Source organism: Anopheles nili, chromosome 3, assembly GCF_943737925.1.
Source record: "Anopheles nili chromosome 3, idAnoNiliSN_F5_01, whole genome shotgun sequence".
Taxonomy (NCBI): Eukaryota; Metazoa; Arthropoda; class Insecta; order Diptera; family Culicidae; genus Anopheles; species Anopheles nili.
The window spans coordinates 59,967,170-59,982,439 of NC_071292.1; the positions used below are offsets into that span (position 1 = coordinate 59,967,170).

The 15,270-nt window shown below is 48.1% G+C and overlaps 2 protein-coding genes across 2 annotated transcripts; both read right to left on the reverse strand.

Moving 5' to 3' along the window:
* Positions 1–2,410: 2,410 nt before the first annotated feature.
* On the reverse strand, positions 2,411–5,775 carry LOC128725389 (patj homolog). Its single transcript, XM_053819130.1, has 3 exons — positions 5,197–5,775; positions 3,258–4,806; positions 2,411–3,189 (listed from the first exon to the last, which is right to left on the reverse strand). The coding sequence occupies exons 1-3, from the start codon at positions 5,773–5,775 to the stop codon at positions 2,411–2,413; spliced, it is 2,907 nt and encodes a 968-aa protein (XP_053675105.1).
* Positions 5,776–7,663: 1,888 nt separating this feature from the next.
* LOC128727223 (dnaJ protein homolog 1-like) lies at positions 7,664–10,684 on the reverse strand. Its single transcript, XM_053821110.1, has one exon. The coding sequence runs from the start codon at positions 10,308–10,310 to the stop codon at positions 9,261–9,263; it is 1,050 nt and encodes a 349-aa protein (XP_053677085.1). The 5' UTR covers positions 10,311–10,684; the 3' UTR covers positions 7,664–9,260.
* Between the last annotated feature and the right edge of the window lie 4,586 nt (positions 10,685–15,270).

Genomic DNA, 15,270 nt, shown 5'->3' on the forward strand with positions numbered 1-15,270 from the left:
CCAAACGGCTTTTACCCATCATCTTCAGTTGCTGAGGGTTTAGATATAATGTAACTTTTTTCTACAGACACCGTTGAACGTTTACACAGGTCTAGATGCACCGTAAATATATCCTCTCCCGTTTGTGGAGATCGTTCCGAGTATGGTGGGAGATTCTTTTCCAGTGACATAATCAACGATAGCAATCGTAGGGTGTGAGCTGCGCCTCCGAAATTGAAATGTGTGCAATATATTATTGCATTTACTCAAAAAAACGCGTACTCCCTAGCAATCGTGATTGGCAGGAGATACTTCCCTAATCAATTTGATACTTGTTGTGTGTTTAAACTAAACCATGCACATGATATCTACGTACGAAGCTCGGTTCTGCTTCTCTGCACTATTCTTTTCTAGTTCGCTAACAATCACCCGCTATTTTCCTTTCTGCTAGTATGCCATCTACGTTTTTCTACTACTATTTTCATTTCTCCTCGGGGCCCGCGCGTTCATGTACTCCCGTGTCGTGTTTTATTCCGTAGCGTTATTCTCCTTTTATCGCATAATTGTTTCGTGTTTTCTTCATTTGGTTGTTCTTTTTGTTTTATCTTCATTTTATCCAATTATCGTCATAAGTCAGAAATCAATAATCCACCATTAGCTTTTCTTGTGTGTTTCTTCTTCGTTTTCTTCACTTGCTTGCATACGATCGCGCGAGAATGAATGAGAAGATTGTTGTCTCATCAGGTAACTAATATTCAAATCGATAGCAGCAAAGAGGGTTTCTGTTTCGAATCAAACCAGACAACGAGAATCATACGGAATGATTTTTTTAGCATGGAAATGTAACAAAACCAGGGGCATTAAGATGGCAAGGTGCAGGCTGAAGCTCGCCTGCAGAAAAGAAGCGCGTAACTACAGAGAGAAGCTCTACAAAATGCATTGATGGAATGCAACAGAGCGAGAGTATGCACTTTATGCGGCGAAATGGAAAGATGAATCATTCGATACTCTACACACTAATTTAGGTTTGTTCGTATGTCGGTGCAGTGTACGTGGAATGTGTTAGCAGCGAGGATAAATAGACGTGAGTTATCCTTCAAACAAACGGTTAGAGAGATACGTTTAAGTATTTGAGAAAATAAGTATTCGAACGTATGAACGTGTTATAAAAAAAAACAAATCCAAATCCAAGTAAAGGCTCCACAATCCACAGCCGCAATATTCAATACTATCCGTTCCAAATTGCAACGGGGTTTTCCCGAATAAAACAAATAATATTGAATACAATTGAGAAAATGGATATTAAAAGAATTATGCTAAAATAATTGATTAATTTGTATTACTACATAACCGCGGCAGTCGCGAACATTTTGCTAAAATATTAAACTATAATATCGCCTCTCAAAACAGCGCTTAATTATCGGCATAAAAACAGTTGCAGAAACCGCCTTAGAAGAAGAGAGTGGTGCAGATGTGAGTGTTCATTTTTCATGTGCAAAGTGCAGCGACAATGACGGAAGTTAGAGTGCATAAGTGGATAGTGATTTGGTGTGTTTTCTTCTCTCCTTCTTCGCGTGCATATGTTTTCCGTTTTGTTTTTCTCGCGAGTGCAATTCGTGTGAGAGGGAGAGAGTGATTATGTTGCATACGATCCATTATGGGATACTGAACGTGGAAAATGTTCTATATCAATACTTTTGAGTACTATGTGCTTATACCGTTCGGTGAGTATATTTTCTTTTTGCTCCAACAGTAGTGATCGAAACCGGGAAACATCGGGTGCAAATGTGCGGTGAGACCGACGGAACAACAGCTTGATTTTTGCTCCACATGGGACGTTCAATAAGTGAACGTATAAACGGGGCTTTCGATGAAACGCTTGGCAAGTGTTGCGGAGTGAAACATGAAATAACCGAAACGTTGGATTCGATGGAATGTATGCCTAAATGTGTGGCTTAAACTCATACTAACAGCTGCATAAACATATAACAATTAAAAAGCCATGGAAGACCAATCAAAGTACCAATTGGGGTGTTGGAAGAAGCCTACATACTTCGGCAGGCAAAGGATTTTGGAAGGAATCTCAGGAAAAAGGTTCATAGAACCACGCACGTGGCAGAGGAATGTAAAATTCTCGAATTAAACAAGAAAACCCAAACCGAAATGCATGCATGGTCCGATCGAAAATGCTTTCAGGCGATTGTGTTGCCTTGACTTGCGTTTCCTTTGCTCGGGAGCAGGTCGGGTGGTCACGTGGTGGTGGTATTGGTGGTCGTGGTTGAGGTGGTAGGAAGCGGACGGCGGATCAACCGAATTAAACGACAAACCGTTCGGCGTTGGTCGCACCGTCGATCAACTCAAGCAGGGCGTCCAGGCGGACGAACAGCTCCGAAAAGCGCTCATATTCATTTCTGCTTATGACTAAACATCCTCATTCCATTATTATATCCGGTTTCGCCAACGATAACATCTTACCACTGCCGCCTGTTCCGTTACCGTCCTGTCCCGCCGCCAACGCGACCTTTTCCTCGAACGGTGCCGCAACGAGCGACGAATCCTGCATCGGGAGTGGCTTCGCGACTCCGATCCGTACCACGCCTTTCGGGGCGCCCTTCAAAGCCTGCACCGCCTGATCGAGGGACGCGTTCTCCAGGATTGTGTCGTTTACGAACAGGAGTCGGTCACCGGGAATAAGCCGACCATCGAGCTGCGCTACACCGCCTGGCACTAGCGATCGGATCACGATCAGCGTGTCATTCGGATCGAGCGGATCCTGATAATCGAGTATGGAGAAGCCGAGGCCACGCTCACCCTTGATCAGCTCGATAATCTGTGGCTCAGAGCTCCACATGGCCAACCCGGTTAGCGGTTCCAAGCTGCGGGATTTGATCTTCGAAAATCCATCGCCGACACCGACTCCACCGGCAACCCCACCCATTCCGGTGCCGTTGGTTGTAGCCAGACTACCGTCAGACTTCGCCTTCACGAGACGTTCCGAGGGCGTGAGGTTTCCGTGCAGATGCTGATGATGGTGTTGGTTCGTGCGTTTGACGGAATCCGCTTCAAGCGAGCTGATCAGTTGCTCCTCGGTGAACCGCAACAGATCTGGATCGCCACGTGCGCACACCATACACACGTCCTGTGGAAGCTCCTTCAGAATCGACACCACCTTGAGGTGGTTCATGCCAAGCAGCCTCTGTCCGTTCACCTCTGAAAAAAGAGAAGCAATAACGTTAACGGTTAGATCCGCTTATAAACGAGCAGGAATTGTCACTTACCCAGCAATTCGTCACCCGAACGCAACAGTCCGTTCTGGCCGACTGGTCCTTCGGGCAGAATCGAGCGGATGTAGTGATGCGGTCGAACTTCCTTGCCTCCCTCGACATCCACGGTGCCCTCGAGCGATATGCCCAATCCGCTCGAGGCTGCAAACTTCCGAATGCTAGCAACAATAATCTGCACCTCCGTGCCGAGTATGTTGGTCCACTTCTTCACAATATACGCGCTGTCAAGATCCAAATCCGTCAGTTCCTCAGCCGTTACCGCACCCTTCAGGGAACTGCGCAGCTTGGCCGCGCTCTGGTGGTGCCGAGCAATCGCCACCGGGTTGGTAGCATCCATTAGGGGACCTTCCTCCAATGCAGCATCCGGGACGATGGTCGCTTCCTTGATCTTCTCGCGGTATTCCTGGGTGTCGATGGAATCCTTTGCTCGTGCTAGCTTCTTGTGGCCCGGCACGTGCGTAACTGACGCGTCCGCAGCCAAGACATCATCGGCAATCAATTCCTGCTCAATGTCACCCTGCCCATCCTGCTCTAAGCCCTGGGTGCGTTGAAGCGCTTGCGGCGGTAAAATGTCGAGGATGTTGCTGCCGTACTTCGACAGATCCGTTGGGCCAAGTGGAGGCGGAGGTGTTGCTGGCGTCGGAGGTTTCATCTCGTTGGCTGCTATCGCTTGCTGCAGCTGATCATATTTCGGGCCTCGAAGGTATCGTTCGAGACAGAGCTTAACGACATGACCACTCTGTTTTAGCACGTCCACTGCTTGGTGATTAGAGAAACCATGTAGCGATTGTCCGTCAACCTCGATGATGCGATCGTTCACTTGGATCTTGCCACTCAGATCAGCCGCGCTACCGGGTGACACGCTTTTGACAAAAATGCCCGAAAGCTCTTCCTTCTCGCAAACGTACCCCGCGATCGTGATGCCCAAACCGTTCTGATCCTTCCGTAGTTCCACCGTAAACACCTCCGTCTCGGGGAAATCTGGCATCGGGCTCTCCTTTCCGAACGGGTTGTCGGGACTCTCGAGGTTCGCTATCGAGTACACACCGTAGATGTCACCGAAGCCCGAATCGGCTAGGTACTGTTTTAGCTTGAGTGGGCTTGCCAGCAACACCGTCGGTACGATCGCCGAGTGATCGTACTCGCCAGCACTAGCCGTCGCAGATGGATCGACAGGCCGTGCGACAACGAGCTGCACGTGCGTTCCGGATTGTCGCAGCACGGAAGCCACTTGCTCGGACACCATCTCGTGCAGATTTACGTCGCCTATCTGCAAGATCTGATCACCGCTCTTCAGTCGCCCGTCACGATCCGCCACACCACCCGCAAGAATGGTTTTCACGGTAACGCCCGTGGCACGTGCTCCTATAATACCGAAGCCCAATCCAGTGCCATCGTTGACCAGTTCGATGTCGAGGATGCGAGACCACTCTGCAGACCCGCCTCCGGGAACGATCGTTTCCGGGATCGACTTTGGGGAATCGGCAAACGCCCCCAAAGGATGCTGCTCGACTTGTTCTGAGTGAGCATTATGGTGATGATCCTGGAGCAGAGAGAGAGAGAGTAATAAAAAGCGCATTAGTTATAAGAGAAATCGCCAATCAATTGCGCTGTTGCTTTTCACACTGAATACAAAACAAATGTTTGGGATATCTGATGCGCCAAACTGTACTAGATAAGTGAGTACTAGAAATATAAATGCAGAGTGACTTTTATCCCATAGGTAGGCAAAGATAGGTGTTTTACTTTGACGTACGACATATTTGTGCATCACTTCTGCACCCTGAATACCTGGAAGCTAATAGCTAGCGCTAAAATTAGAAAATCGATTCTTCAACCCCGGACCAGTGCGTTTGGCAGGCAGCGGAAAAACGGCATTTGCAGCCAGTGTGAAGGAGAGAAAAAAAGAAGAAAAAAAAAAAACAAATAGTACTTGTACAATCGAGGGCACCTCGAACAGCGATGGTTCGTTGTTCAGCTTCATCGATGCGTTCAACAGCTGCTGTGCGTCCAAGGGCTGTTGAACTTGCTGGAGGTGTTGTGGACCCGCCGCAACCACTGACGGTGCAATTTGTCCTCCCGCAGCTAGCTGAGCATGCTCGAGCAGGTTCAGTTTCGGCTGCGTGACAACCAGCATACCCGGGACGGGGCTTCCGGGAGATATCTGCGCCGAGGGAACCCGCTGCTCATCCTGATAGTCCGCATCGAACAGGTCCGTTCCGGGGGGGACGCTCAGCACCAGCTCGCCCCCGTTGGCAATGTCGAAATCACCCGGCAGTATCGAGGGATGCTGCGTGATCTGATGATTCAGCTCGGCCAGCGAATCCTGGATCTGGACGATGTTGCGAAACACCGGATCCTGAAGCAGATCGAGCACCAGCTTCAGGTCGTCGCTTACGTTGAGCTGGAGCTTGTTCGGCTCCATCTCCTCGACCGTCTGCTTGATGATTTCGATGTGCTTCAGCGCGTTCGAGACATCGCTGGAGAGATGCATTTTGGCGTTCGCGTGCATCCACACACGGCTCACGCACTGGAAACACTCGCACACGCTACCGACACCACCCGGAAATAGTGCACACGTGCATCAAATAGGAGGCGCTCGATTAGGGCTTCCTTTATGATGCGCCTCAAGAACTGTAGGGCTCTGTCTTTCTGCGGCTTAGTTTCACTTTTTTCACTACGACCCTGCCCCGTTGAAAAATTCCTTTCTCTCTTCTTCTTCTTGTCTCGCTTTGTGTAGGAGGATACTCTTCTATAATGCTACAGCGCTGGGAGCTGGATAAGATTCAAACGGACATTGTCAACGACACAACACTTCTACGGTGCCATTCGGTAAGTCCGTGCGGAGGAAAACTGTTTCAATTAATGGTAAATTAAGTTTTCTGCAGCCCTCACAAATAACAACACCCTCCAAAACAATCGAACACACACGCACAAACTCTTTGACAGCGCAAACGTCAAACGGGACACGTCAGCTGGTCGGAGCAGAAGCCATAAAATTTAGTAACAATAAGAAAAAGAACCGAAGCGATGAAACGTGTTGTGTTGTTCTGGAAATATTTGGTGAATCGTCGAAAAAACACGTCTATTCTGTAGTTTTGTATTGAATTGGAGCCTTCAAGGTACGTATAATTGGTGTTGTTATAAGAAACCATTAAAACCTTAGAAAACAATTGACGACATATGCTCGTCTGGGGCATGTGTTGATTTATCAACAATGCGAGGAATCTGTTGTGTAGAACGCCGTGTGTAAGGGAAATATGTTGTTTATGTTGCTTTTCCGTGCTTATGTTTTCGAGTTGTGAGGGCTATTTTCTCTCAGAGCGCCCTGTAAACCCTAAAGTAGGAAACTCGCGCGCTCTGAGAATTTCCCTAGGAAATGCGCGCGCTCTCCATACACGGTGTTAACCCTTCAGTAGCAAGTGCTCGCGCTTTTCTGATTTTGATACATGAACTTCGGTACAAACACACGTTTATGTTTTAGGTTTTTTGTTTAAATTTAATGCTTTTTATATAAATTTTACTTTAGGTGAGAACGCAGAGTGATCTATTTCGGTAAAATTGTATTGTGTATCCCTTAAATCTAGTCTCCGAAGCCTAACAGCTTTACAGCGCTTTTGTCGATATTGATCTAGAGCAAAATTTATTTACACTGCTGTTCAAAAAACCATGACAAAATGGGATTGTTGTTTGTGGAACCTGTAAGGCAGCTCATTTTTTGCAAATAGTTTCTTTCGAAAAAAAAGGGACCATTGCTGCACCCATAATTCAACTTTTAGGTTACATTGAAAACCAGGATTTAAAATTGAGTCAACAACGCTACAAATATAATTATAACCCACGTGATGAATAATTAGGGGCCAAGGACAATGATTAGCTAGCATGATCGTAAACTAGGCACTAGACCCCACAGAGACACGTGCCTATATGATGATCGAGCTTTCCCGAACAACGTGATTAGTGGATTCACTCCACACCGAATGATCACATCCATTCTCCAAGAGCGATCGCGTAACCGATCGCATTTATTCTCGGCCACGCGCCAGCCCCGCAACGGGACTTTATTTAAAGACGGTCTACATGCAACCGTTTCATTCCAAACCCGTTTTGGGAGCACAAAAAAAAGGGAGCTCGATGCGCTTGGAGTTGGAATCTTTAAGAAAAAAGCAAGATGAAATGGAATGAAAATAACTTCCCACAAAGCCAACCAAAGCACAGGTGGATGTTTATAATATCCAGGGTTAAAGCATTGACTAAACAATACTAACGGAAGCAGTATAAAAATATTTTTAGAAGAGGAATTTCGCCCTCCCCCAGTACAGTTTGTTTGCTTTCTTTCCATACGTAAAGGTAGATGTGACTAAGAAATTCGTAGTTTTCATTTTACAGTTTCAAACATGTTTGTTTTTATTTTACTACCGAAGCTTAACAATCGATGAAATATCAACATAATTAGAGCGACTCTATAAACGATTGACATGAAATGGTGTACGGCTAAAATAATAATAATTAAAAGCTAGATCGGTTCCGGCACCACTAGTGATGGGTTGCCCTCCCGTACTATAACGTACGAATTAAGTTCATCCTTTTGAGAAATATTGATTTTGTCTCTAAGTTAGCCTACACGGACATACGCGCAAGAAGCATCTGTGGCGCTCTGTTTCAGTGTTTTTTTTTATGTACGGGCGAATTTTAGCTTCACATTTCTGGGCTTTCTACCAACGGGGGGACTGAGGGTTCGGAGTGCTAGTGTTCACATGCTTGGAAGCGATCCTTAAATATTCTCTTCTTCTTTTACCAATCAGTCTTTGCACACAGAGCTGAAGCGGGATATCATCACTTAACGCGTGAGGGGAACCTTCCGCTCTCGAATACTTCTTGCGCTACGTCATCGCGCGCATCTCAGGGCATAGCCGTATGTATGGAATAGAAAAATGTACACCACATTCCATCATGTTTGAGTAACCTAGGCTTTCCTTATTAACGAGTGATTTTTGTTTTGCTAACACAACATGATTTTTCTCACACTATATACAGTACCGCGGCGACACATTTGAACCGCGTTAAATAATGCTTCTTCACAAGGGAAATTCTCTCGATTTTTCGAACATTTGTCCACGATTTGCTGCTCTTTTCTTTGGCTTCTAATCTACAAAACACACTACCGCGAGGTCGCGAAATTCACATCACCTGGCACCTGCAAGAGGGAGGAAGGGGTTTCCTTCTAGAATGTTCCTGCGTGAAATACGCTGCTCTAACGACGGTGCCACTGATAGCGTTGCCAGTAGAGGGCGCTAAAATCATCACTTCCACTACCAAACCCCCGGGAGGGTATACTACTTCATCGCGCTTATCCCGTTGCACCTTCTACACTGCGGTTCGCTTCTCGCTCGCTCTGTTTCGGTCTTGTCCAATGATTCCCCACAACAAAACGCTAGCTGCTTCGCATAACACGACGAACGACGCAGTAATCAAGCGGGATGTACGCGCGCGCTGCTGGTCGAGATGGTTCCGTCCCGCGAATCCGACCACACATCCAACCGCACACACGGGGATGCGCTTTCTCTCTGTGGTCAGCTGTTTTGGCCACGCATGGTCACGTAGGCATACGGTGAGAAGGAGGTTTTGCTCGAACCTTCTCTGTTGGCCTGCATCTATTTTACGTTACGTGACCTCGCAGCAGTCCACCGTTTGTTCCCAACGACAATCGCTGCTCTCCTCCTTTCCCGACAAGCATTTTTGGCTGATGTTTTTGCTATTGTTGGTTTGAATTTGGCTACAATTCATCGCCACACACACCTGTGATGTGGGCCACCACCGCTGGTGCGCCTGCGTTTCACCGCGACGCAAATGCGAACCAGCGCATCGACCAAAGGGTTTGATTGGAACATTCGAGAACATGCTGACGCTGTGTGTTCGGAATCGCGAATGTTTATGCTTGCTTGGGAAATGTTGGGATGGTGCCGGAGCGGAGGATGAAGAAAGTACTGTACCATCTTACGCTGCATCCATCGGGAACAGATCGGCCAGAATTTCCTTCGCATTTGTGGTCACCTGATCAGGGAAGCGGATGTCGAACGCTACGACGAGATCACCCCGCCGACTTGGCTCCTTGGGGAACGGCAAACCCCGGTTCTGCAGACGTTTGACTGTGTGTGGTTTTACGACCTCACCGGCGGTGGATATGGTTAGCATTTCACCGCCCAGGGTTGGCACCTTTACCGCTGTTCCGCAAAGTGCCTGACGGAGCGAGATCTTTGCCGTGTATTTGATGTCGCTTCCTTCCCGCTTGAAGTGCGGATGTGGCTTGTCCCGGATGATGAACACAATGTCGGCCGGAATTTTGCCGGGAATCTGATCACCCTCGCGCGGAAACGTTATCTTTGTGCCCGCCTTCCATCCGGGCTTGACGCTGATGCTCAAAATTTTCTCCTCCTTCCGCGCTGACCCGTCCTGGCCCATCACCATTTTGGATATTTTCATCTTCTTCTGGCAACCGGCATTCACGTCCTCCAGCGACACGTACAGATCGTGCTCGATCGGTGGGTCCTGGCTTTTGTGCTTACGTTGCGGAGAACCATGCACGTTGAACGACTGCGAACGGAACGCACCTCCCGGGAATCCGCCTACGCTGCTGCGTCCATCAAACAAAAAGGGATCGCCATCCATTTCCTGGTGGAAAATGTTACCACCGCCATCCGTGCCGAAGAACACGCTGAATGGATCGCTCGTGCCGAAGAACTGCGCGAACGTGGCACGTGGATCACCGTGGAAGTTGTACTGGAACTGACCGGATTGGCCACCGCCTGGCATACCTCCAGCGCCTCCCTTGAGACCTTCCTCTCCGTACTGATCGTAGACGTCGCGCTTTTTCTTATCCGACAGGACCTCGTACGCTTCGGCCACCTCCTTGAAGCGTTCCTCCGCCTGCGGGGCCTTGTTCTTGTCCGGGTGATATTTCAGGGCCAGCTTCCGGTACGCCTTTTTGATCTCGTCATCACTGGCCGTCTTGGAGACGCCGAGAATTTTGTAGAAATCCTTCCCCATTGTGACTGCCCAAAAAACGGTTCTAGCGCACTACCAACGCACGGCGACAAAGGTGTGTGTTCCAGAAAGTTCTGCTAAACGGTACTACGTGACTGCAGCTAGCCTTCGCTTCCTGCTCCCGTCTTGTACGCGATTACAAAGCGTGTCTTTTAACGCAGACGCGTGCGTTTCACCTTCGAATTGCACTGAAATTTTGCAGCATCAAAGTTCCTCAACTTATGTTTGTTTCCACGTTTCAACAATTTCTCTTTGCTGTTTTTCACACCCGATTGCTACGTTTACGTAAATCAGCCTACTCAGCGATAAATTTTCACTCACTGTTTGCTTTGCCTCTAGCTCAAGAGCGCGTTTGCGATAGGTCTTGCTTTGTTGCCTGCTCGATATTTTCAGAGCGCCTGGCGGCGATTGACGCAAGCTTTATATGAAAACATTTCTTCTAGATTGTTCTGGAATGAAATGCCAGAACGGACCCGAAACTTCACGGCTGAACGTCAAACGCGAGCTCGAACATTCGCACAGTGGCACAGTGTTGCGCGGGCGAATGCAATCCCCTGTTGTGTCATGTGTTGTGCTCTCTTTTGCTAATGTTTCTCGTTGTGTTTTATGCCATAATTACGAAGCTAGGCACAATATTTCGCTACGATAATTTACGATAAGTTTGTGAATCTATTTTATTCGTTCGTAATACGAATGTTTTATCAAATTTGTGATGAGTTGTCAATATTGTATGCCCGATACCCGACGTCTGTTCGGCGCTTACTGCAGAACAAACAATTAAATGTCAAAACTAAGGTGCTTGTTTACACACGCGTGTCGAGTTGCTCGTACGGCGCTTGAAGACGACGCCAAAACGGGAAAGAAAATGGCTGTGTACGTGCCAGAGCGAGAAGCGCATTGCGATGCGACAGGCAGTGCAGCGTAGAAGAAAGTTGGTGTGAAAAGTTGCGGAACAATTTAGCTGGAAAAGTGTCTCGAAAAACGACGTTCCGTCGAGAAACCGTGTGCGTCCGTGCGGAAGTGCGTGTTTCTTGTGCAATAGCAGTGTGTTTGGGTCAGTGCAAAATCTTTCCGTCCGAACCGTGGCACGGAAGTCGTGTAAATTGCAAAGGTGTGTTAATTTTTTTTTCGGTACCCGCTTTGGCGCCGTGGTGAAACAAAATTTGGCTGTTTGCGGCTGATATCGCCGCGGGTTCGACAGGCTGGTGGTGTTTGTTGGCTGGAAGCCAGTGCTGCGGCTACGAATCGGCGTAGTGCGTGTGACCGAAGTTCGTTTTATCGTCAATTTCATATACCGTAAGCGTGAAGGTCCCGAGATTACTGTGCCCATCATCCGATTGTACGAGGTTTGCGTTTCCTGTCCGCACGGTAATCGAGCCCTCGCAAGTAAGTCAGAAAACAAGGCTGCCGAATCAATTCCGTGGAGCAGACTTTTGATGGTGTAGAAATACTGTTGTGGGTGTTAAGTTCAGTTGTTCTCTTACAAGAGCCATTTTCTTCCACCAACGGGTAAGCTCCAGAACGCCCAATTACCGCTAGTCGAGATATACGCGTTCACGCTCACGTACAACATCTGTCCCTTCGACCCACTGGCGTTCTGTTCGATTAGCTCGTTTTCCCGACGTGTACATAAAAAGTGCCCATGTTTGACCATATTCTAACGCAAGCTAACACTTGCTATGCTCCTACGCGATTTATCGCATGGCTCAGGGAAGCATGATGGAATGCGAGGTGGGTAGACACTCCCCCTCCACCATCACCTGGTTGGTGGATTACCTCGGCCAGAACGAATGAGAATCAAAGCCGCGCACGACTGCAGTACGGGGAAGGGAATCGAAAAAACAGCTTCTAACTCATTATAAAGGTTGGGTCCGTTGTTTCGCCATTGCTACCTCGTGATCCATCTACATCCACAGGCTTTCTTGTGCTTTAATCAGTTTGCTAGCTGTTTTTGTTGGTTACTGTGTTGGAAAACCGGGCATAGATATTGTGTGTGGTGTTATCGTCAATGTCTCGCACGTACCAGAAGCATAATAAATGCGTACGTCGCCTACTGCCTATCTTAAGAGAAGCGATCCCCCGGTATAGCATAGCTCCAAGTGAACTAGATAAGCTCACAGCTGCCAAGGTGCCAACGGTTCGTGAGGGGCTGAAATAACTTGCTAGTTGTAGTAGCCCAGTTTAGTTACTGGGTGAAATTTATCTACCGCTTGGCCTGTTTTGGCACAATTCCTCCTTCGAAGCAGTGACGCGGAAAGGCTAGCAGCTACACATTTCGGTCCATACCAGCGCTGCGCTTACGAGCAGGAATTGACAGCGAAACTATTTTCTCACTTACACCGCACCGTGAGCAGCCGCGTTACTTCATCTCACGCTCACACGCTCACTGGGCGCCGTGAGTTCGTTCCGGAAGCTGCTCGAAAGTGGAGTGCGGCTAATGTTTAACCGCTCGAACCTCGCCGGCTTGCATAGGGGAACCGCAGAATATGCAGCTGAGCGGACGGCCACGAGTCCAGTGAAAAGCGGCTTAAGCGATAGGAAAGAAACGAGATAGAGAGAAAACGAACGGCGCAAAAAGATGCACATAAGCCGAGAAGATTCGCCAATAAATGGCTATGCAGCAAGAAGAAAGGCCCTCGCCGTATCTCCCTGCTTGCATAATGATAAGATTTCCGTCACGCGCTGCACACTGCATTGGTTGGTTTGTGGTGTCGTTTGATTTTTACCCCCGCTTTGTCGGTGATGTTGCATTTTTGATCCAAATAATCATTTTCACCTCATTTTAGGCCAACGATCCTTGCCGCTCGTCCTTGCTTATCTCTTGTAAGGTGCAATGGGAAAAGTGACGATACTAAAAATAGCACGACTCACACATACGCACATTGGGAACGAAGAATTACGCCGAATTTCGTTAAAATCGTTCCTCCTCCCAACGTAAGAGGAAACTCATATTTCCCAGCCTTGCTTGCCTCGATTCGGTCGATGTCAGGGACTGGCCGTGAAAATAATGCCCCAGCTGCATGCCGATTCCGTGCGTGTCGCTTTGCTGTAGCCGTGACCGAACAACGATGGATCGGTTTGTTATCGGACAACACACAAGGCACGGCTACGTACAACGACAAGCGCTGGAAGTTCGTTGTTCCGTGGCCATTTTTGTCTGCGCGCTGATAATTCTTCGACCCAGCCCCTTGGAAAACACGGGTCGATGAAATATTGTGACGCTCGTAGCGAATGGTATTTGTGGCTGGTAAAGACGAGCGATTTTTTCGGTAAACTGCGCGTGCACGTAAATGATGCAAATGCGGACAAATAGTCGATAAGAGCGACCACGAGAGGGCCACGTCACAAGTCCATGCTTTGTGCGAATCCTGGCCTTTTGCTTGGCTGCGTGAAGTTAGCTCCTTTCACCACGGATTCTTATTATAGCGCCAGGGGATATTATCTGGGAGCATTTTCATGGCAAGCTGACCTAATGGCCTAATGGCTGCTCAACGATTACGCCTTTTACGTATTTCCGCACAGTCTATTTACGGGGCCAATTGCGCCGTGTTGTGTGACTATTTACTGACAATTATTACTCTACACACATGACAGGCAAAGAAGTAAAAAATACATCACCCGCGAAACGAATGATAACAGGGATCTTCTCGCTAGCAGTTGCATTCAACCGGGACCGAAACATGTGTCCTTTCAATATTCTTGCCTTCTCTTGGGTGGTGGTTTTCCTCACAGTCGCGATGACACTTTGCCCGAATCGCCTCGCGCGGGACACTCATGGCGGCGAATTTCTTCCTGCTTGTCAACGGCACGTTATGCGTTTTACGGCCGCGCGGGGGGTTTTAAAAATATCCCCATCCAAAAAGGTTTCGCACACGCACGCACCCAACCCGGCGTCACACACTCTGTCCTCGTTGTTGGACATCATCCCCATTAGAGTGTGGCTTTTCCCCGGGTTTCACTGTAGCGGAAGGGGCGCAAACGGCGATGGTACGGCCGCTTTTCCACATCGCAAATACCATTTCGACCTGGCCGCTCTCTCTCTTCTACAGACGGGTTCGTTACGGGCACGCACTACGTTAGTCGCAGATTTTTCGAGGGAAGTGTTGTCTCCTTCCGTGCTCTCGATCGACTCAGTCGCATCTCGGTGTACCGATAAACTGTGTGTGACTTCAACGTTCGATCGCGCGCGCGAGTATTTTGTGCATTTCGCGAGTGCAGAAGCAGACGATTGGACGAGCCGTTTTGGATGAAATCCTTGCGGGTTCTCCATATCAGCTAGATTGCGAGTGATCGTGCTTATAGCAAGGAGTGGTTGATTTTGTGTGCAATAGGTCTTACGGCACCGTACAAATAGTAACGATTGTAATTGAAAGGATCCTTTAGTTCTTTTGCGAGTACACCACCATGCACGCAGTTTAGTGATTGCTCCAGGTTTTGTCGTCATCAGCGTGCAGCAAAGGGAATTCTTTTATTCCCAAACGGAGCCGTGTTTCGTAATTGCCAGCAAGTGTCGTTTGTCTGCTGGTTTCATCCTCGGTATTACGAAACCGTCTCCTTCCTGTTTTTGCGTTTGTGCGTGGTAGGTGTCCCCATTAAAGAACGTAGGTGTTTTGACTCTGGTTCCCATTCGCTTTATGGTGTAATCGCGTTTTCAACGAACCCCTTACAACCGAATTCAACTCATGTTTTTTTGGTAGTCATCCCAATATTTTGTACTTTCGATTATTTTGTACGTTTCTTTTTCCAACTGTGGTTGGACACGTGAATTATTTTCTCCTTGTCTTAACCCATTTCTCGAAGCCGGCGAAGGGACACACATGGCAAAAAAAAACAACGGCGTTTAGCCGCAAGTGGATCTACCGGGAACACTAAATATAGTTCCCCGGTAAAACCATACTAACTACTCTCGCTCTCGCGCGCACTGTGCCACGAGGTGTTTGTAACACTATTCCGGCTCGGTTTT

Excerpts from the sequence above, each read along its gene's own strand:
- LOC128727223 (XM_053821110.1), bottom strand. The coding sequence starts at position 10,310 with ATGGGGAAGGATTTCTACAAAATTCTCGGCGTCTCCAAGACGGCCAGT.
- LOC128725389 (XM_053819130.1), bottom strand. The coding sequence starts at position 5,775 with ATGCACGCGAACGCCAAAATGCATCTCTCCAGCGATGTCTCGAACGCG. Across the intron at positions 4,807-5,196 it reads AGGTGCCCTCGATTGTACAA|GATCATCACCATAATGCTCA; the intron begins GTACTATTTGTT and ends TCTCTGCTCCAG. Across the intron at positions 3,190-3,257 it reads TTCGGGTGACGAATTGCTGG|AGGTGAACGGACAGAGGCTG; the intron begins GTAAGTGACAAT and ends CTCTTTTTTCAG.